At 40.8% G+C, this 24,042-nt stretch overlaps 1 protein-coding gene across 2 annotated transcripts in view; it reads right to left on the bottom strand.

Annotated features, from left to right (window-relative positions):
- The window catches only part of LOC5565688 (fibroblast growth factor receptor homolog 1), a 155,899-nt gene that overhangs the window by 25,477 nt on the left and 106,380 nt on the right, over positions 1 to 24,042 (bottom strand). For both annotated transcript variants that reach the window (XM_021837385.1, XM_021837386.1), the window contains exon 3: positions 4,301 to 4,427. In XM_021837385.1, the coding sequence (XP_021693077.1) occupies positions 4,301 to 4,427 (127 nt within the window). The remainder of the gene's footprint in view (positions 1 to 4,300; positions 4,428 to 24,042) is intronic.

Raw genomic sequence — 24,042 nt, 5'->3', positions numbered from 1 at the left:
TTACGATACTTCAATAGTTTGTTGCTAATAATCAATAGTGTCCTCCATTTGAATCGACGCGTAGATAAATTTCCAATCGATTCATGGATAAATATTGAAAATCTATCGATAAATGACTGAGTTATTAGCGGTCAAAACCTGACCATTTTTCGTTACATGCTCAATTTTTGGTTTTTCTGAATTGTACCCCCATATGTTGCCGTAAGACGTTATCCAACGTCAAAAAGAAGATAACTTTTGCGTCTGCTAAGAAGAAATTGCATCTGGCGGTACTGAGGAAAATTTTATCTTGGCTTTGGCAATGACGGCGCATCACAACGGAGATTGGAAAACATGCGAACGCAGTGACGACATCAGGCCTTATCGTTCAAATATATCGTTCCGTCACATGGGGAGGGAGAGGGTCTTCCATAGTGTTACAGCCCTTATACACAATTTAAATCTTCCATACAAAAGTTGTTACGTGGGGAAGGAGGGGGTCTAGAACTGGCACATTTTGGGTTATGTAATATTTGAATCATTCCTTAACAATAGAAAATATATTTATTGCATTCCGACAGCACGACTCGGAAACATTCTTGATTTGTCGTTTTGTCAATTATTCATAACTAATCAGATATTGTATGATGCTACGAGATGAATAAATGTAAGAATATGGTAAACACATTAGCAAATATTACACAAATAACTCTTTAGGACACATTTGTTGGCACTGAAAAGGGCCGATTGAACTGTGAGAATCGAGTAACGCGGACACATTTTGCCAGCGAACAGGTTGAAATCCTCCTCGCCCGATAAGATTTGCGGTGGCGATGATGATGGGCGCTTGAACAAGCGGCTTGAGCTGATTTTCTTCAGCCATCTCGTAGCCAGCGATTTCACAAACCGGACACTGGATTTGCAGCAGCTTAAGGTGAAGATGAATCGAAGCCAAACCTCAAATTTTCAAGAGCACGGATCTGGAGAACCAAACATACGTTTAAGCTGAAAACTTAATCGATTGGTCACTCGCTGGTGGTGACCAATCGATTAAGTTTTCAGCTCAAACGGGTTTTCGGTTCTCCAGATCCGTGCTCTTGAAAATTTGAGGTTTGGCTTCGATTCTTCTTCACCTTAATGATTGTAAATTATTGATGCTATTTCTTGTCCACACACTAAGGGTGAGTTACGAATTTTGGTAATAACTCAGCAGCGGAACATTCGGTAAACAAAATTTGTAGATATTGTTGGAATTTTACTGATTTTGGTAAAATGTTTACCGCAAATCACTAAAAATTTCACCAAAACTATTATTTTTGATTCACCGACAGTTCTGTTGCTGTGACTATTGCCAATAATGTTGCGTGAAATATTTTCGAAACTCTTTCAAAATTAAATTGTCGTCCTGAAAAGGACGGTTGGGTGAGGATATCGTCGATCGCCATTTCATGCTCAGGTTTTGTGAATTCAGTGGTAGTTTTGCTGTCGGTGATGGGGACGATTTAGCTTCCAAATCTGTACAGCGTATGGCCCTGCCACTTCAGAGCGTAGCCGACAGAATTCTGGATGACTTCAGCACACCGCGGGTTTCCTCGTAGATGAGACCGGAGGTACGATTGACGTCGCCACGGCGAGCCAGACGGCGGATGGCGGGCTTGATGATGATGCAATGGATGTTGTCACGCTTGGCGCTTCCTTTTCCGAGGCCGGTCTAACTTCGGCAACGATTGTAACAAAACTGATGCTCGGCCGCCGGCTCGGCTGCTTTTATGCGGTACGCGATGGATGAAATCTTCTTGCTCGCTCGCTGTTCACTGTTCGTCTCGCTCGCTCGCAAGAGAAGGTCATAAAAGGGACCGGCAGCCGCGCAAATTCAATCATTCGTTTGTTTCAATCCGTCCAGAGAACATTACTACGACGATGGCTGGAAAGCAGCCCCTCGCAAGCAGCCGGTCACGAAAGTCGCTCGCAAGAGCGCCACAGCCACCGGAGGAGTCAAGAAGCCGTATCGCTATCGGCCAGGAACGGTCGCTCTGCGTGAGATCCGTCGCTACCAGAATTCTACGGAGCTGCTGATCGACAAGTTGTATTTCCAGCGCCTGGTCCGTGAAATCGCTCAGGACTTCAAGACCGATTTGCGATTACACAGCTTGGCGTCATGGCCCAGCAGGAAGCGAGCGAGGCCTATCTTTGAGGGTACTAACAAGTGCGCGATCCACGCCAAGCGTGTCACCATCATGCCGAAGGCCTTCTAGCTGGCTCGTCGTATCCGTGGCGAACGAGTTTAAATTGAATTAGGACGCAATTTCAAGCAAAATGGCCCTTTTCAGAGCCACAACAATGTATTCCACGTAAAAGAGTTACGGCTTAAGATATTTCACCTATTATTTACTAATTAATTTATTTAATTGCCAATTTAAATTTCGGATGATTAGTTTTTCAACGGCAAACAAAGTTTTAGCTAGGTTCCCGTCGGGCGGCGGTAGCATTTTTGCAGTTTTCTCTATGCGCTTATTTGGTTTCGATCGACAATTTCTTACCAAATCAAATCATCAACAAAGCTGTTGCTGATAAGTTTTAGCTTTCAATTCAACAAGTTTATACTGATTGCTTTGGCATGCATGTGGCAAATGACTGACCGAAATATGAATCCATCACATCCATTCACCAGTAATGTCGCTCTTCACGGTGTAAAATTCTCATAACTCTCTTTCAAAATTAAATTGTCGTCCTGATAAGGACGGTTGGTGGTAGTCACAATCCATCGAACTGGGTTTTCATTCCATTGTTAGACAGAAACACACCAAAAGATTACCGAAGACGATTGAATTAAAATGCGGTCGTGCGCGTGAAGTGGAATTTGATTGGCTTTGACTGAACACGAGATAATAAAGAGAAGTAAGAAGAAGACCGAAAGGGGCGTTTCCCTTCGAATGACGAAAGTGGCTAAGATATCTCTCAATGATGTCTGTGTCAGGAATACACAGGAAAAATGTGCTTTTCTTCGAAAAATAAGACATGCTTCGATATTTCTCAATTTTTCAATAGTTTAGCCATGAGAATCAATAGTTTTCATTGTTGGAGTAGATTCGTAGAAAGATTTCCAATCGATTGGTGCAAGAATCTAGAAAATCTATCCGGGCATTAGTAAGTTATTAACAGTCAAAATCTAACCACTTTTCGTGACGCGAGCGATTTTTCGTTTTTCGAAATTGTACCCCAGTATGTTGCCGTAAGACGTTATCCAACGTCAAAAAAATCCGATCTTTGGAATTGAAAATAGCGCAAGTTTGTCAGATCGCAGTAGACTTTTCTCAGCATTCTAGATTTTGCTCTATTACCTTATACGCCATAAACATTTTGGGCAATCGCAGGGGACATGGACGTCTTTATATCATTGATATTTGGCGCTCAAATTGAAATCTACTTCGGCGATCAAGTTTATCCGCAGCCAAAGATATCCGCGATGTAATCACCTAAGAATACTGAGCAGATTTTAATATTTTAATCATAGTGGTTTTCGAGAAATGCTAGAATAAGTTGAATGGTGAGGCGATGGTTGCTACGATAGCACGTGAAATTTGTACATTTGGACCATCTTAGCTAGGCCTGGTACCTTTGCGTAATGGGAAGTATGCACTTCAACAGAAAAGTAATCGCCTATCTCGATGCGTGGGAAATTTCTTGCAAGAAATGCTCAAGAAAAGCATTTTTCTTTGATCGCAGTATGCAGTTGAAAAGAAATGTTAATTCAAATGGGACTCACTGTTGAAAATTTCTTGACCATTTCTTTCCGCAGAAATTTTCACTTTTCTTAAGCTGAACAGCATACTTAGCTTAATTGTTTTTCGCTCCAAGAGAATTGCTCTCTGGACTCCCTTAAAGTAGGTGGCGGCATGTTTCTTTTCACTCGGGTGCTGTCAGTTCAATCGAAGATGGCGTCGAAACAGCAAGAACTCCGCGAGCGTGTTGTACGGTTTTACGTCGTACGTGCCGAAAGAAAGGAACTTGTCCCAGTGCCGTCCCATTGAGGAATATTTCGGCTCCCTCAGTGCCCTAGTGTACGAAAATAATTGGCGGGCCAAAGATACGAAGCATTGATCACGAGGATCCGGAAGATGGACTTCAGTACCATCCAGCACTCTTGTAAGAGCAACGCGACTAAGTTGCGTCGCACGGCTGATCAGGGCCCATTTTCCAATACTCATGACCTTTTTTTTGAAGAATAAACATGTTTTCAATAAAAAAACTTAATTCGTTGAAAAAAATCCCAATTTTTATTGAACATTCGTCAAATATACTAATGCTAAAGTGCACTTACGATTTTCCTCGTTTCGCATCGCTCGTAGTTGGTTCGCCATTTTTGTACCACGATGGGGCTTCAAAATTGCACTTGATTTGCAGCTTCGAGTTCAGCGGCACCGTTTCCTTGACGAGTTTCTTCGTTCCTGTGGAAAATATAGAGAAAAAGGTTCAAATTTACAAAAGTGTCAACCAGAATCAATAAACGAATGAAAGTGTACCAAAATGTACAGTAATAGGGTACCCTAGGTAGATACTTGGAATTGGGGGCAAAGATTGACAGCATTAGAATGTCGTTAAAAAGGGGAAAATCACAAGCTCTGATTGAAACATTGGTGCAACCGGCGGTGTGTCACGTTCAAAATTCCAACGTCTTGTTCCCGGGTTGTTCGGAGTTGTCTCCAGAACAACCCACTCGGAAATAGAACTGCGTGTGTGTGGTATGTTTGATTAAAATAAATTTGTTCCCATCAACCACTGGCGTCCAGACGGAACGAACCGTTCAAACCATTCGTCATTCGTCAGGTTGTTTCTTCGATGGATTCGAATGGTATCTCGTGCGCGCGTCCTGCTGATCGTAGGGGAAGACGGGATGAGGCTGCCAGTTTAATGACATTTCAGTTAGAGTATGGATGTGAATTGATTGTACTTGTTCAAACATTTACCGAGTAGAATCCTTAGCTAGCATCTGCCAAGCTTAGACCAAATTCAATACTAATGAGGAAATACGTTGTTTTTGATATTTTCTAAATCAAAATTAAATGTAAACATCACCCAAAAATTTTCAGAATGACATACATTTTGTACTTAGGCAGAGTACTGGACAAACTTTTAAGAAACACGATATTTTCATGACAAACTGAAAATGATCCACTTAACCCCGTCTTCCCCTAAATCAGTGCGGTGTGTGTGTAACTCTATGCCTTTTGTTTCCAACGTGGATTTATTTCGGCTCGGAATGAAAAATCAAGGGGAAGGGTTTTCCTTTGGGTTCGCCTTTGAGTTTTCCTCGATCACCCATCGCGATCGCGGGCACAAAACGCACAGAAAGAGGATATCTTGTCAGTTTGTCGTTCGCTGGCGGCGATGTCTGCTGAGATGGCACAGTCGGATTTCACTGGACCATGGGAGCTGAGTCGGAGGAGGGGACCGGATTTCAGGAAGCAACAGCGTATTAAAACCATGCCGATATAAACCTCCGCTCGCCGTTCGAGAGGGAGTGTATCGTTTCGGTGCGCGCTGTAACCGAAACCTAAAAATATGAGAAAAGTGCACCGATGCGGATATTAAATCTACCACGAGATTTTTATTGCCATGAAAAAAGTAAATTAATGAAGTTCATAAAATTATCATTCGGCACGGTGGAATCTATCTGCATACTCTTTTCGGGAGTCCCGACTTTTTTGATTTGGAAGGTCCCGTCTCGGAGTGCATCTGATGTTATGACAGATGGCTGCGTGCACTTTTGATGTCCCTTACGAAAGCCATCGCACATCTCGTATCTCCCGAAGTTGACAAGTTGAAGACAGGGTTTTGCGCAAAGGTTGCGATCTCCGACTGGATCGCAAATCCGCGCAGTTCAAACCCTCGCGCTTCGGATGGATCGTTTTTGGATTTAATTAAATATTACGCGTCGTAAAGTGTCGTCATGCAGCATATGTTCCAAGATGATGACGAGAATGACGACGGTGGAACGACGATATGACACGTTGCTGAAGACGTTTATGCTGAACCGAAGCAGAGCTGTCCAACATTATCAACCGAGAAGGCACCACCAAGGATTTATATGGTCGATATCGAACCGGCTGCACAGTGGTCCAGATTTGAAGAAAACCATGGCAAGTATGAAAAACTATATCCAAACTTTTTTGACTTTGGCGGAGAGGCCTGTGTCATTCGCAAATAAAGATTTTTGACATCTCTGAGGTAACTCAGATAAGTCAGATGTGAAAATTTTGTACAATATTGGTCTCAAAAAGTTGCCTTGAAGAACACCAGCTTTTAAAGGAACTCTTTCAGACATGGAGTTCTGATTGTAATTGATCAGAAGGGTGAAATTGATCATCGTATCACACGATTTTATTTATTCGCAATGGAGCACAAATATCAATGTAAGCTACAGTAAATGAACGTTGTTTGTCGTAACTATTCAAAATCATGCACGGTGCAGTATTGACAAACAACTATAAACTTCTATTTCTAAGCAAGGATTTGAACATAGTATAAACCTGAAAGTTTGTGAGGATGCTTGAGATATATCCCCAAACCAGATTTCATCACCAATACTCGTACCAATTAGCTCAAATGGTTGAAATAATTGAATTTCTGTTAGATATCATTGAATTCCTTAGGAAACTGCATACATTTAGGCGTTTTCCGCGTACCGTAATCCGGGGGCAAATTGATCACTTTTTTACAACTTTTTGCCATAATTTCCTTTGGACTTCAAAAATTGTCAAAAAATTTTCGGTAAAATCAGTACTTCATTGATCTTTATCAGTTTATGCAATCGATTTTTTATGAAATAAAATTTAACATTTCATAAAATTAGTTTCTATATCAAAAATTGAAAATGACTCATTGCATTGGGGCGAAATAGATCACTATATAATAAAGCATATTTTAGTATGTAAAATTTCCCTATCTACTAAATTTGGGTCTCCTGAATCTTAAAATGATGTCAAAATTCTCACAACTCGTGTATAGCATAGTTTTATCGCAAAATTAAACTTTGTAAATCTGCCTAATACGCCTAAATGTATGCAATTTCCCTTGAAATAAGCACTTTATTCAACAATAAACGGTTTTATGAGCAAACAACTATTCTTGTAATGCTGTACGATTTCAAATATGAGTTCAGCAGTTAACACTGAAGCTAACAAAACATTTTTAACACTCAAAAGTAACATGCAGGCTTAGCACCAGCGGATTGTTTAGTATCGACATTTCCAACAGTATTGCTAACACCTTCAAAAACTGTGAATATTTCTATGCAAAACTGACTTTAATAAAAAATCAAATAGTTTAAAATCATCATTAGACATCTATAAATTAGAAAACATGGAATATCTGTGATGGCAACGAAGTATTAAGCATCCTTGAAAGGAAATGTTAAGGACTGTTCGTTTTATAAAGTGGACACCTTGTTTATGCTATATCTTTTTTATTTATTGATGAAATCGTAAACGGTTTTCTGTGTATCGTTCAACTATTATTCTACAATGTTATGAACATACAGAAACTTACAAAATGCTTTCGGTTGAAGAATTAAATAGTTTTTGCAAAAACTCCTAAGAAAAACTGTTCGTCAAGTTTAAGCATTATTTTTCGCATGAAAAAAATCCTAAATTTAATGAACAAATTGTATGTTGGTATGCTTTACTATTCAATTTAAGGTAGAGCTTTTAAAAACATCAATAATATTCCATCAGTTCCTGACGCTAAGTCACTTTAGTGATCTATTCCTTATGGTCAAATTTGCTGATACACCATCTTTTTACTACCAGCAGAAAAGTAAAGTAATAAGCGTGTTCAAAACTGGTTTAGATTACTAAAGAAACTATATATGTATAAAAAAAGCAAAATCTTGAGTTTTAACCGCATTCTTGGGTACCGAATTTACTCTTTATGGTCGTTTTATTAAAAAATCCCATACTTTTAAAATTATATACGCATGTTTATCGATCTAGAGCAAACTGTAAGCGTTTTTCTCAAAATATTTTGATAGGTAGTCTCAGAATAACACATTCTGAAAATAATACATGCAAAATAAATTTGATTTAATTCAAGCAGTGTTCCCAATCTTGATGATTGTCATTTTGCTTTGAGTGATCTTCTGAAAATAAATTATTTGTTTTTCTATTGTGCCATATTTTAATGACGTGGGGACTAAATCAGCAACTCTATGATGGCGTAAGTTATTTTTATTTTAAATACTATATTATTACTTCCGTCTGGACGTACTTTAAACCTTAAAATTCTACTCATATCAGTTCCATTTAAATTTAAGATATTTTTCTTTAAAAAAAAATTGATAACAAATGATTTTATGATATCTGCAAAATTGCTTCTCCAAAAATAACTTATATTTTAGCAAGCTTCTAATTGATGATGCTGTCTAAGTACAACCATTTTTTGAAAATAAAAAATTTAAATTGTCGAATTTTCCTGCCGATTTTTAATAATCCTTGATTTTGATAACCTCCAAAAATCGACCGTTCTAAACGTTGTGCCTTATTAATGTGAAATCATATTATTTTGGTAACTTTTTTATTACCACAGCATTGTACAATATTAGTCGAACGATGTACAGAAAACCGATTTCGATTTCATTGATAAATTAAAAAGATATTGCATGTCCAAAGTGTCCACTTTATAAAATGAACAGTCCTTATTTGGTACCGACCCGATCAAATTCACCCCAGTGATCAATTTGCCCCCGGATTACGGTAATTCTTGAAATTTACCTATTCGTTATTTATATAAATATTGCATTGTTAAGAATTTGACAAGCATATTCGGATTCAGGGAGTTCAAATTTATCATGTAGAGTTGTTTTGAAAGCTAACAATAATGGCATTGACAAGTGATCAATTTCACCCCGAAATGAGATCCCCTGATTTTTTATTTTAGAGATATTTGTTAACACTAAAATGACATTTGTTACAAAATTTCGGTACATGAGTCGATGAGGCTCACCTTCGTACTTGTTCTCCTGCATTTATTTGTTTGGCATTGTCAACATTATAGAAAACATACTAGAAAAACCGTGAAAAATGATCAATTTCACCCGAAATTACGGTATGTTGGAAAATTTGAGTTTCTTTTTCAATTTTACTATCGAGCCTTCATGTTAAATACTGTCGAATGCTCTTTCTATGTCTAGAAGAGCAAGACCAGTAGAATAGCCTTCAGATTTGTTTGAACGAATCAAATTTGTTACACTTAAAAGTTGGTGAGTGGTCAAATGTCCATGGCGGAATCCGAACTGTTCATTGGCAAAAAATGAATTCTCGTTTATGCACTATGGGCGATCAGGTGGCCAATAATCGAAAAATTGACTTGTTCTGATAGTTTTTTCTTGTACATCATTCAATAGTAAACACTTCTATTAAGATATTCCCGGAATATCAGGACAAGATCTTCTATATTTTAATTCATACAGCATGTCAAAGTTAGAGTTTTAGAGAAAAATGGAGAATTCAGTGCTAACACAAGGTACACATTGAATACAATATTCTGCATAATCGTAATATTTTAAACAGATCTTTATACACTGTCCGAAAGCTTATTCAAAAAGCTATCTAAAAAAATAAAATGAAATAAAAAATCGTACTCGTCCCAGGCTAAAATTTATTTCCAAGGGTACTTTGAGATGCAAACTAAAGGATCGTGAAGAATTTAGCTGCACAAATTTGCACTTTTTTAATTTAGGGCTTTTTGAGTTATTACATTATTTTTAACCATTTTCTATTAAAAACAGCTAAAAAATAATTCAGAGAATAACTGAATATCGCTAAACCATGTATATCATCATTTCTATGTAAGTTCTAACATTTAAAATGGTTTTCACAATGTTAATCGCATAAATGGCTTATATACATCATTAGTAACAAAATTTATTATTTCGCTTATAGGCCCTATTCAAAAGTTAGTCTCGAAAAGTTGTTTTTGAAAATAAAACATCAAATTTGTATAAAAAAAAACTCATAAATACGACAGGAGTTGGAAAAAATATTTTTGGCCGCCAGTCTATATGGAAACCGCCCATTGTGTTATGTGGACCATCATTCTGTTCAAAATGACCTTTTCAAAAAGTTTACTAAGGGAGGAAAGCAAGCTGATTGGACAATTGGAAGCTTCTGCAGGATTTTTGTCTGCTTTTAAAATTGGTACAGCTTTGGCATTGTTCCATATGTCTCAGAAAATTATTCCAACTGAAAACATTTGCTAAATATATCAATCAAAAATGATAAGCTACTTTCTGAAAGTTTTTTGATGAGGATGTAGAAAATTCTATCATCGGCAGGAACTTTAATATTTTTGAATTTCTAAATAATAGTTCTCACTTCTTCTAAATCGGTTTCCCAGGAATTTTCAAAAAAGTTCTTTTCATTGAGAATGTTGAATATTCAAGCAGAAGTTAATGTTTTTTGGGCTAGGTGCACATGCATTTAAGATCCAAACATGAAGAAATACAACTTTTTTTTACGAAATTTCAATTTGTGTTCTTAACCATCTGACATTGTAGCTGAAGGTTGACTTATTAGTTTTTCAGCTAATAACATGTTCAAAAATTGAGATTTTGCCAGCTCTCTAGGAAACTGGACCTCTGTGAGTCATCGGGGAACCAGCCGGGAGCAACTGTTCCGAATCGCATCTATATGTGCAATTTAAGATTAATTATAAATTTTCACTGCTGTTTCCTGGGTCGAACGATCCGCGACGCAAATCTATGACCAGCGCGCGAGCCACGAAGCGTCTTTTGGTGCGGTGCATATCGTCTAGCCTTGTGCTTGATATGCTAACTTATGATGTGCAACATGTCAACGGGCATGTTAATCATATTTTCGGAGGACAAGAGTGCAGAGTTGCTGCTACCGAGTATGATGTGTTCCCTTCTTTACATCGTCAGCAGCGTGTGATACGAAAGGTTAATGAGCTTTGAATCAGTGAAAATGTGTTTTATTACAGTTGACGTTTTGTGACAGTTGCATGATGCAAAAGTATCGTGTTAAAGTAATGAGGTGTGTATTTTAGGGCTGAGTTGATTGTTTAACTGCTGACCGTAGGCCACCCGTGACAAAGTTGAGATTAAGTACTCCTCGATATTACACGTATTTAGGTTTCCAGTTTATACGTGTTGTCGAAGTAAGAATAATGGCCTTGCTACTGTTGTGTTGTTTTCCTAAGCGCCAGTTCTCTAAGTCCCAGTTTCAAAAATGTTAAACATTTTTATGAGTGTGAAACTCGTTTTTTTTTAAATTCTGATGTATTTTGAAACGGTTGCACGACATTTGAAATATTTTCCAAAATTAAAATTATTTTCTTCTTATTTTTGCATTATGTCCTCACTATCACTATAACTATCATGCATCTCAGCTTAGTGTTTTATGAGCACTTCTATAGTTATTAACTAAGCGCAAATCTCTTAACAAACTCTTCTCATGGGAAATCTTCCCAGCTACAACTTTGCAGATAGCCACATTTTGATTGGACGTCAGGATATTTTTTTATTCACCATCATAAAGTTGGTTTGCAAATGGACCAGTGCATAAGTTCACCCGTTGACGTTTGAGCGGTGCCGTGTTATTTACGTGATCATGGCAACGAGTGAATTTGGCACCGCTCAAACGTCAGATTAGTGAATTCGTGCATCGGTCCATGGACCAATGCACGAGTTCACTAATTTGACTTTTAGCGGTGCCGAATTCACCGGTTGCTATGGTCACATAAATAAGACGGCACCGCTAAAACGTCAAATAATGAACCCTTGCATAGGTACATAGCATGCTTTACCAACTGTTCGGCAGGCACAGTGGTGCTCCTGGCGGGCAGAATAGATCAAAGTAATCCAGGCTACTATGTTCTACAGCAAAAAAGCAGTATTGCTCTGAAAGTAAGCGAATAACCATCTTAGCATTATTTAGATGTTGTTATCAAAAATAACAAATCATCCATATGTCCCATCAAAATGTAGTCTTCGACATGAGAAGAGAATGTTCACTTTTCCATGATAATTATGACGAGCAGTTAGAGGACTGAACACAAAAGGTATGCCTTTTCCATAATTATTTCCGTATAAAGTTCAAATGGCCTCTGTGTAATCAAATTTCTTCCGAATCACTTCAAATTCTGGGAGAATGATTTGTATCATAATTGACACCGTTTAACCTGGGAGGGAGGCACCGATATTACACAAGAAATATGACACAAAGTTATTTTGAACTGCAAGAAAACTCCAGCTTGCCAACGACAATCAAGGCAGACTTGATGAAAATCGCTAGTTTTCTTTTGTTGTGTTCCTTCGATCGTTCTGGACAAACATGGAAAAAGGGCCAAAGTTTTCTGTGCATTTAATTTTCGTTTTTATTGGAAAAAGTAAAATAATGCGTATTTGAACACTTTATATTCAATCAAGATAAAAGGTGCTATTGTGACATTACTTTTGAATAAGCATGAATAGCTTTTCAATCGATTTTTTGTCACATTTGATAAAATGCAAAAATTAGTTTTAATCAATTACGTGCTTTTATCATGTTTGTCCATTGTTTTAGATCTGGGCTCACAGTGACAGTTCGTGACAGCAGAATCTCGGCTCACCTTGACGTATATAAATTTCGTATTGGTTTCTCCCTCCCAGCGTTTAACCATAAGGGAGCAAAAACTTTAAAATTGGCGTCAGTCTAGTGCAGAGTGTCCCACTACTGTTAAACGATTCTGACTGCGATTCCATTGATTTGCCATCGCTGACATACGCACTTGCCAAAGGCGTCACCACGTGGCCTCCCTCTCCACACTTTAAGGGTAAACCAGGCGTGACGCGACGACATAATGCTCCCCCATCGCATTAATTCTGGTCACGGTCAAACCTTTTTGTGATCCGGAATGTGCGCGCGAATCTATGAACTGATGATCGATGCGAAGAGTGTAAGCGCAGGTGTGAGAACAGTTTCAAGTTGCTACGCGCGTAGGACGTCTTGTCTGGACTCTGGAGAAAATGATAAACGACTTCGCGCAATTGGTCAACTACTGTTGACCGGACGCGACGGGGAGGTGTGAGAAGAGGTACCTATTTCTGAAAATGGAAAGCGGGAACGGGAACGAGCAGCCCATTCTGGGGGATGGTGATACTCGTATAGAAAATTGTGCACGTTGCATATGGACTGACTGAAATGGTGTCGCTAATGGGCCATTATGGTTGTAGCAAGGACACTCCTTTGACGTAAGTGTTGATCATTATTCATATGAAATTGTTGAAAATGGATGAGATGTTTGTAAGTCCCGCCATTATCAGAAAGAATCAAATTTCGTCCATGATTACCTGTAAGTTGAAACCGTTACACCTTGATCGAAACCAAACACCGTTACACCTAAGAGCGAAACCAAACTACTCATAAATAAGACACGACGGAAGAAAAAAAAATCACGTCAATAGTTATATCAACTAACAGTCTTTGACATCCTAATCCACTTTGCCCAAAAATGTTGATGAGTGCTACACTCATGCCAGCGGGTGGCTTCAAAATCTTTCGGGTGTTTATGGGACAGCTTGTGGTGTTCTGATCAACTTAAGATGTAACTTAGGAAACATTCTTCTTATTTTTGCATTGCTGCCTCACTGAGACAAAGCCTGCTTCTCAGCTTAGTATTCAATGAGCACTTACTCCTTTATTAACTGAGAGCTTTTTTTAGCCAAAGTTGCCATTTTCGCATTCGTATATCGTGTGGCATGTACGACGATACTTTTCCTGATCGCTTTCTGATTGTCAAGTAATGATTGCTTACTAGCATTACCTAGTGGGATATTCAAAACAAATTGAGTATTTACTGGACAGTGTTTAATCTCCTTATCGATAATAAACTTTACCGAATACTCCTCTCCAGGAATTGACGAATTCGTTATCATTTGATTTCAAAACACGATCAAAGAAAGCGATGAAAAATATGCTATCTGTATCGGTCCATGATCGGCAATGTTATGCAAGTTGTAACAAGCTTGATAAATAACAGCAGCGAACGAGATCCCCAAAGAGAGAGCAATCATAAAACCCATTTATTTTGGGTTCATTTACCTTCGGGGAAGATGTTTTATTTCACTGGCATGACGAATAATCCACGATCATCTGATAGCAATACTGTACCCCATATCCTTTTGAGCAGATCCGGATCTTAGTATGTGTTTAATTAGTCACGAAAGTTATGTAAGCAAAATGATCAGCTGATGGTGATGAACAGGCTGTAAAAAAAATTGTTCACAGCTTGCCAAACATGACATCATCTTCGGCAACTTCGTGAACTTTCGACTCGTGAAGTTGTGTGCAATGCCAACTACCACTTCAACTACCGCACCTTTTAATACCCCACATAGGTCCCCCAGGTTTGGAGCTCATTTTTATGGGTTTTATCATTCAGCCTTAGCACCTCGATTCAATCGTAGCTGTACCAGTAGATGATAAACAGGTTCTCATAATGTACTGCGGATCATGATTGTTAAAAAGAGCGATAAGGGGGAGATATTCTCAATTTTTTTTTATATTCTATCCCTGCTCCCCTCTGGAATTCATCGAGAATCTTGAGATACTAACTTTCAAATCAATAAACGCGCAATAGCATATCCTGGCAGGAAAACTCAGAACCGAAGAACTATTGGACGTGGACAGCATTTGATATACTGATCAACCTTGCCGAAGAAACCTTCCTTCTGTCTATTCAGAGTCTTTAGATACAAGTTTTCAAAATTAGGAAAGCTCACTAGAGCCAAATTTAGAAAAAAATCACGTTTCTCGGACAACTGCTGTTTGTCCAAAAGAACCTGTATTGCAACCAGATTGAATACAGAGGCGCTAATTAAAAAAAAAAAAAACAAGTAACTAGTATCGCCATCTGTTGGTTGCATGATGAAATTTCAAATCCAAACCGCAGATGGCACCAATGTTAAAAGCAAAAGCAATATCCACAAGAATTTAAAAACAAGTCTGGTGAAATTGCAACAATCAGTCTAGCTGAAAATCAGGACTATGAGAAAGCGAAGGCACAACTTGGCAAGGTAGAAGGCAAAAAATACACTAAGTCGTACCAGACTGAAGTCCTCGGCCATCCTCCAGAGCGGAAAAGCTGGTACGAGCCGAGCTCCACGATCAAGAGGACATGGCAACAGTGGAGAGGCCAAAACCACGTCTAAGGTCAAGAAAGACAAAAAAGAGCCACATGATAGCCTGAACCAGCCAGTGCTTCCACAGGAACCACGTGCGCGAAGCAATAGCAACCAGTGGATACGAGATGAAAAGCAGAAACAAAAGAGAAAACCGCAAACGGCGACCAAGGAAAATCTAAAACCGAGGACAGTTAAACGAGGAACTTAGACGATGCCCTCGTTATAAAAACAGAGGAGGCGAAATACACCGATGTTCTGAATGTGATGAGAAGCACGGAGAAGTTATCGCCATTGGGCGCAGATGTGCGGAGCAAAAGACGGACTAGGATTGGTGAATGATTCTAGTCTTAAAGAAGGACGCCAAGCAAAAGGGTGCAGTCTATCAGCAAATGACACAAGAAGTACTTGGCAACGAGGTTGATGTTAGATTCTTGACTTCAGCGACTCTCCAGTGTGAAAATCTTGATGAGGTCACCGTTGCAACGGAGGTCTCGGCCACCCTCAAAGAGCAGTGTGACATCGACGTAGCCAGTAAGGCCATACACCTTAGAAAGGGTCCGCAAGACACTCATATAGCGGTGATAAGGCTGCCAGTTGCAGAGACCAAGAAAGCGCAGAACTTGGGCATACTCAGGCTGGTCGGTTTGCCGGCTGAGCATGCAACAGACTCCTGAAGTTTGTTTCAAGTATTTCGGGAAGGACCAAGTCGTGGAAATGCAACGGTCCCGACAGAAGTAAGCTGTGCAGAAAATGCGGCACCGAAGGCCATAGGGCAAGCGATTGTAAGCAAATCGCTATGTGCCTAATATGTATCGACAGAGTAGACAACGGACACTTACCGGGTGGACCCAAATGTCCGGGCACAAGCGGAGTAGCAAAGCAGTCAAGATGGAAGAAACACAGTTAAGTTCAAACCACTGTGATGCAGCCCAGCAGCTGCCTTGGCAGTCAATCTCGCAAACAAAGACCACGTGGTGTTACTGTCGGACCTATGCCACATACCAGCCAACAACGAGAACTGGATTGACGGATAGGCCCTAACAGCTAGCAGCTATAGGTACGACAGGAGGATATCCATGTAGTCCTATCCTTGTAGGTACCATGAACTGGCGTGAAATGAAATGAAATAAATAAAACTCGTACCAAGTCCAAGGTTGGAAAACAGCGCGCTTCAACGGCGAAGTATTCATTGATGCCCTGAGGTACGAACGGAACACTCTGGACCTAAACGGTAAAGACTAGTTGCTGTGATATCACAAACTTGTGATGCTTCCATGCCGAGAAAAGCCCCTTTCAGAGAGAACATTCCACCGGTGTACTGGTGGTGCGAATCAATTGCAAATTTTTTGAGCAATCTGCCTTCGGGCTAGAATGCAACGCGTATGTACAGAAGCATAAATAGAAGAACGCAGTTAAGCATTCAGAGAGGCAAAGTCAGCTCTCAAAAAGGAAATCAAGAGGGCTTGCTTCGATAGCCTATGGGTGGTGTCTACAGAGTGGTAATGACTAAGACTAAAGGTGCTATATCACCCCAAGAGAAGTCGCCAGAGTTGCTGCGATCAATAATCGATGAACTCTTCCCGCATCACCCCACAAGCCCATGGCCTTCGGCAACGTATGTGGCAGATGAAAGAGAAGAAGTGGCGAGGATGACGAATGAAGAGCTGGCATAAGTCGTGAAATCATTCGCGTCAAATAAGGTTCCGGGGCCCAATGGTCTCACGAATGTTGCCCTAAAAGCAGCAGTCAATGCGGATCCGGACATGTTCAGAACCGTGATGAGACGCGACATAGATCAAGGAATCTTCTAGGATGTATGGAAGTGACAGAAATTGGTGTTCCTCCAAAGGCTGTGAAACCACCAGGTGAAGAGTCGGCGTATAGGCCTATCTGTCTACTAGATACAACGGGCAAGTTATTGAAGAGGTTGATCTTCAACATGCTAGTACCGTATAAACGTATTTACGGAAGGTGCGGACGGCCTGTCCAACAACCAGTTTGGATTCAGGAAAGGTAAATCTTCCCTGGACGCTATCCAGTCTGTTGTTCAGACAGCTGAGGTGGCAATCGAGCATAAAAAAAGTGGCACCCGTTACTGCGTGGTTGTTAATCTGGATGTGTTCAACAGCGCAAGCTGGGAAGCGATAGCTCACACACTTCACCGCCTCAAGGTACCGGTGCAGTTGCGTAAGCTTCTAGAAAGCTATTTTGATGGTAGGATTCTACTGTATGACGCATAGGAGGGGCAGCATTACCGCGGGAATACCTCAAGGTTCAATCCTGGGCCCGCTGTTATGGAATGCGATATACGATGACGTACTGAGGCTGCCCCATCCAACGGGTGTTAAGATTGTTGGCTTCGCCGACGATATCACCCTAGTGGTCTATGGTGAATCGATGGAGAGGTAGAGTTGACAGCAGCGCAGCAGCGTCTAACAGCTCTGCTGTAATTGCCAGCAAACGCAAGAGGTACCAGAGGAGTCCGCGTGTAAAGAGAAAACGCTAAGAAGTTGGCAGCAGGAATGGGATAGCTCAACTAAGAGTAGATGGACCCATCGGCTAATACCAAATGTGTCCGATTGGTATGGAAGAAACCATGGGGAAGTGAACTTCCACCTGACGCAGTTTCTATCTGGACATGGTTGCTGTAGACAGTACCTGCATAGATTCGGGCACTCAGAATCTCCTGTGTGCCCCTATTGTGCTGGTGTGGAGGAATCTGCGGAGCATGTCGTGTTCAATTGCCCCCGTTTCATTGTTGTGAGAGGTCGCATGCTCGCTACATGCGGAGGGGACACGTTCCCCGACAATATTATAGACAGAATGTGTGCGGATGCCGAGTGCTGGATTGCAGTAACTAAGGCTGTCACTTACATTATGTTAAAATTGCAGCGCCTATGGCACGTCGACCAAGAGTTGGCTGCATTGAATTAGCTCTGCCGAGGCTGGTCCCTTGTAACATTGTTTAAGTCGGCTAGGAGAAGCAGTTTGCCTAGGCTACTTCTGCTACACGTGTTGTGCTATATGCACTGGTCCCTTCCCGAAGAAATACCATAGGGTGGTTCCGGGGTGGCCAAGGGTAATGTCGACGCACTGTACACAACTTGAACAATTCAAAAAGAATTGCACGGGCTGGTTTTAGCGGGTCGTCGTTGGTGCGTCATCTCCGCACTCCCTGAGTTACTTTCTCGGGGGGTCTGTTTGAAGATTTCTCCCTTGTAAAAAACAAAAAAAAAAAAACAACAAACACCAGTAAAAATGCGGCACTTTGAGCAAGGAAAAATAGTTATGATTTCGGGAGAAGGTGTTTTTCCATGTTTTGAAAAACACCATGATCAAAAGTCATAGAATCATGAACCATGTACCGTAACGCCAGCTGTACGTTAAATTTTCAATTTAAAGAGAAGAAACGTGTCAATTCAAATCTTCAAATCATGAAGTATGTATGCAGCAATTATGAAAAAAAATCATAAAAACATAAGGACTTTTCATGGATTTAGTTATCTGTTATTTATGATTCCTATTTTTGATATGATAAGTGGCAAATTCGATCATGAAATCAAGCAGGATCTGGAATCATGAATACAGTTTATGAATACACGAGCTATTTTCATGAATTTAGACGTCTGTTATTTCGGATTTCATTCTTCTTCTTTCTGGCATTACGTCCCCACTGGGACAGAGCCTGCTTCTCAGCTTATTAACTGAGAGCTTACTGTGCCAATGACCATTTTTGCATGCGTATATCGTGTGGCAGGTACGAATATACTCTATGCTCTGGGAAGTCGAGAAAATTTCCAACCCGAAAAGATCCTCGACCGGTGGGATTTGAACCCCCGACCCTCAGCTTGGTCTTGCTGAATAGCTGCGCGTTTACCACTACGGCTATCTGGGCCCCCTATTTCGGATTTCAATATTGGTGATGAAAAGTGGCAAATTAATCATGAACTCATGAAACCAAACATTATATAATAACTGCGATTCGATAGCTACGGAATAACCACTAAAAACATTAAAAAAACGTCGACCCAATGAGTGCCACATCTTTAGAAGGAACGTGAAAATCTGGTAGTTAGGATGGAACACTTCTCACACACTGCGGATGTGAAAAGTGGGTTCCAGTTCCACTACACCAAAGGCTTGTGTGAGCTGCTCTGTTGTATGATGTGAGGAATATACACATCCGGATAGGTAAAATCGCTGACGAGCTTGTCAAGCAAACTGACACTTATATTGAGCTATTCGGTAATCCAATCCGCATGGTTATTAAATTAATTAACTCATTACGCGTGGTAAAGATGGACAAATTATGGGTGAAATTATGAAAAAAATCCACGTGCTCGGCTGGGATTTGAACCCAGGACTCTTGTATGCTAGACGAGCGCTTTACCAACTAAGCTACCGAGCCACTTGGTGACCCAATAACTGAGTTGGTTACAAGTTTAGAATTCAAATCCCTACAGACCACGCGGACCCCTTTCATAACCAATATCCATCCATCTCATGTTCCTACACACGCGGAGCGAGCGAGTGCGATTTGTTTAGTGTTGAAACTGTTTGCCTATCGTACCTACATCGCTTCCACAACAACTGTATTGTGGAAGAGTAAAGATGTGGGAAGGCTATCAACGTGTCGTTCTCACTCAAGTGACGACATGACTACTACAGATACATCGCACTCGCTCGCTCCGCGTGTGTAGGAACATGAGATGGATGGATATTGGTTATGAAAGGGGTCCGCGTGGTCTGTAGGGATTTGAATTCTAAACTTGTAACCAACTCAGTTATTGGGTCACCAAGTGGCTCGGTAGCTTAGTTGGTAAAGCGCTCGTCTAGCATACAAGAGTCCTGGGTTCAAATCCCAGCCGAGCACGTGGATTTTTTTCATAATTTCACCCATAATTTGTCCATCTTTACCACGCGTAATGAGTTAATTAATTTAATAACCATGCGGATTGGATTACCGAATAGCTCAATATAAGTGTCAGTTTATATTAGAGTGTACTGCCTCTCTGTAGTAGTCATGTCGTCACTTGAGTGAGAACGACACGTTGATAGCCTTCCCACATCTTTACTCTTCCACAATACAGTCGTTGTGGAAGCGATGTAGGTACGATAGGCAAACAGTTTCAACACTAAACAAATCGCACTCGCTCGCTCCGCGTGTGTAGGAACATGAGATGGATGGATATTGGTTATGAAAGGGGTCCGCGTGGTCTGTAGGGATTTGAATTCTAAACTTGTAACCAACTCAGTTATTGGGTCACCAAGTGGCTCGGTAGCTTAGTTGGTAAAGCGCTCGTCTAGCATACAAGAGTCCTGGGTTCAAATCCCAGCCGAGCACGTGGATTTTTTTCATAATTTCACCCATAATTTGTCCATCTTTACCACGCGTAATGAGTTAATTAATTTGTCAAGCAAAGTCAATCATTGCCCGGATGAAGGCTTGCAAGTACATTTTGGAACAATTAACAGCACCCGAAGATTAACTATGACGTGAAACAATGAGTATACTCTTGGAATTATCACCAAGAATGCCGTCGAGATGATGACAGAGTTTCTAAGAGTATGGTTTCAAATTTATACCTTTTAACAAACAATTGGTTTTATAATTTTACTGGAAAACACCACTGATCGCAAAACATGCGTTGTCGGAAATAAAAAAAAAATTGACAGCAATGCCCTGAGCATGCAAATTCTTAACTAATAGACATGGTTTCATGTCTCGTAGTCATGATATCATGAAACATGAAATTATATGATTTCATGACTTTTTGTTCATCAATCCGGCAACGGATTTTTTTTTTCGTGTACAGTCCTTGAGATCCTGAAGAAATTTGCCGAAGACACCATCCTGCTAGGAGTACACAACATTTTTTACAAAAGTTTCTGAACTCGCAATAGACCGCTGAACAATCAAAGCTTCAAAATAGTTTAATGGGCGTTAACGGGTTAATACACTCCCATTTGTTGCATCCAGCTCACCGGCAAACGGGAAAGAATCGACAACTTCCATCCGGGCTGATTCCGCCTTGCCATCCGGCTTGATAGACTCTTGATCGGCAGTAATTCCGCAAACAAATCTAGTTTTCATTGAGCCAGAGAAAGACCACCGCGCTCCGCGTCCTTCTTGGGCTGGATCGTAGTTTGCTTTTCTGTGTTCTATCTATATTACTAGTTAGTCAGCACCTGAGAGAGACTCGCGAAGAGGAAAAATATCAACGTCATATGCAGCCCAGATTCCCCTCTCACGAAACGTCAAATGCAGCCCACCGTTTTTATGGCTGAAAAAGTGAAAAGTATTGTGTTCAAAGTAAACTGTTATTAAAAACCTCAGTCGGTGGAGCAGTTTTTTCCAAAGTTGCTGATAAATCTAAGCAGAAGATTAATTATTTCTAATGTCTGCTACGTTTGCTGGCATGAAATTTCACTCAAATGGCTATTTATGGTTCGATGTGATGCAAACTTAATCATTTTTGCTGAGAGGTTCATGTGAGGATTTGAACAGCATGCGCATAATTGGTATGCGCATGCGCATAATTGGTATGCACAAAGTGGAATAAGAAAAAAAACTCAGCAATCACAGAAAAAGAAGACCGTCTTCGCGAGTCTCGTCTCAGGTCAGCACCAGCCAGCAGGAGAGAATCGAACTGGCAGTCACTAGCCTGTTTAGTGCTTATGCTGAAATTGATTGGTTGTTTATTAAGACAGCGCGCAGTTAATTTAGGTTAATTGATTGTGGGGTTTGGATCGGTTTGTGGGGGGGGGGGAGATATTGAAGCGGCGCCGCAGGAAGCTACTCTGCCAACAAGTCGGATCTTTTCCGCGGAATTTGTGTACACACAACTAAATACTCGGGTAGGTGATATATGAGCTAGAAAGGAAGATCTCCCAGACTGACGCGCACGGTTTCAACGCAGAAATTTATTCTTCCACCGTCTAATACGGAGGCACGGCGAGAAAGCAAGACTACAGGAAGTGTGTGCAGATTGACAGACTGTTTATACATACAAAGTTTCCTTTTATTGCGGCAATTTTGTCCAATCAAGAAGCTGCCGAGTCCGAACTTCGGTCCGGTCCATGAATTGAAAGATAATAATAACGAGAGAACTCCCAGGAAGCAAGAGAGAGATAACTTCAGGTTTGTTGGCTCCGAATACAACAATCTGCAGGCAAAGTACTTTGAAGTAGGTCGGCTTCCGTTTGAGTGTTCCCATACTTCCGGATAAACAACACGGGGCGCTGTCTGCCAAGATTGTGACTGTTTATTGTTTTTTCTCAGTGTATAGCCCCTCAGAAGCGCAAACGAGGACTATTGCTTGCGACTAGTCTCGTCGTCGACGCTAAGTAATTGCTCAGATTCCAAATTGTCTAGCGAGAGGAAAACATACCTCGAGTTGCAAATTCTACGCCCAGGCAGGAATCTACGGGGACAAATTTAGAACTGCCATAAATTATAATTTTTGCCACGAACGGAGATATCGCACATTCGTTCGCTCGCTCGCAGAAGAAGACACGCAACACACGCGCTTAATGACTGCCATAGTAATTGAATGTCATTTCCGTTCCCCGAATCTCAGCCGCACTAGATGTTCCAAGTCCAGAATTGAACGACCCGCGAGTGCAGGACTCGGCATTACAGAACGATCACGATCGGGATGCTGTACTGATGCTCCGGCTTGATGAGTGCGACGAGCATAACGAAACATAATGAGAAGAAGATGTGGTGTGTCTTCCACTCGGAAAGTTATGAATGAAAGTGAATCTGTTGGCCTCTTTGTTGGTGTAGAGTTGAACGCCAACAACTGTAAGGAGAACTTCTGCTGATCTTGCTAGAAGTGATGAAAATAGGGCAGGTGCAGCAACCTTTCAATGAAATAATTAATTATACGGTAGAGGGACCGTGGTGATCTGCGAGGACCAACTGGGCTGCGGTGTATACAAACAGAACTAAGTGGAGGTCAGTAACTCAAACTGGAAGACGTTATGTGTGTAATTTTGTGCTAGGTAGAGAGAGTATGATTTATGATCTGTGTGATATAAGGAACATAATTTGCAGCAACTCATGTTAAGAAATCGGAAAATTACTTTGTAAACTATTGCAATACTCTATGGCACTGTGTTTTTATTCAATATTATAATTGATTTTTTAAGCGTAGTGTTTGATATTTGATCGCAACGCTTAGTCCTGCGTATCTCGAATCCGATTATTTTATTCCATTAACCCATATACCCATATATCCTTTCCAATGACAACTGTGAAGATGCAGAGGTATACTCGGTTTAGTAACAGTGGTTATCTAACTTATATATCTTCCCTTCCCATATCTTCTTCTGTACTCCTTGTTAGGAGCGGGTCACAACAGCGTCTGTCCCCCATGTCAGAGGCGGCTGATCATCGTCCGAGTGCCAGAGAAGGACTTTAAGCTAAATTACGCACTATGGTCCTCCGAACATTTAGGGGGAATGGTCCTCCGGGAATCTAGGGGGTTGGTGTCAGGCCCTGCAAGCCAACCGTCAAAACACATCAGCACAGGAACGTCAACGAGAGAATACGGACCGGAACAATCGGCAAAGTCCACAGCGACGGAAATGGACTAGCGATTGTAAACTCGGAACGTGGAACTGCAAATCTCTCAACTTCATCGGAAGCACACGCATACTCTCCGATGTACTGAAGATCCGCGGTTTCGGCATCGTAGCACTGCAGGAGGTGTACTGGACAGGTTTGATGGTGCGAACGTTTGGAGGTAATCATACCATCTACCAGAGCTGCGGCAACACACGTGAGCTGGGAACAGAATTTTATAATGATGGGTGATAAGCAAAGGCGCGTGATCGGGTGGTGGCCGATCAATGAAAGAATGTGCAAGGTTCTTCAACTT

The sequence above is a fragment of the Aedes aegypti genome, chromosome 1, assembly GCF_002204515.2.
Source record: "Aedes aegypti strain LVP_AGWG chromosome 1, AaegL5.0 Primary Assembly, whole genome shotgun sequence".
Taxonomy (NCBI): Eukaryota; Metazoa; Arthropoda; class Insecta; order Diptera; family Culicidae; genus Aedes; species Aedes aegypti.
Note: the sequence above shows the minus strand (reverse complement) of the source record. Positions and strands in the feature narration are given on the sequence as shown.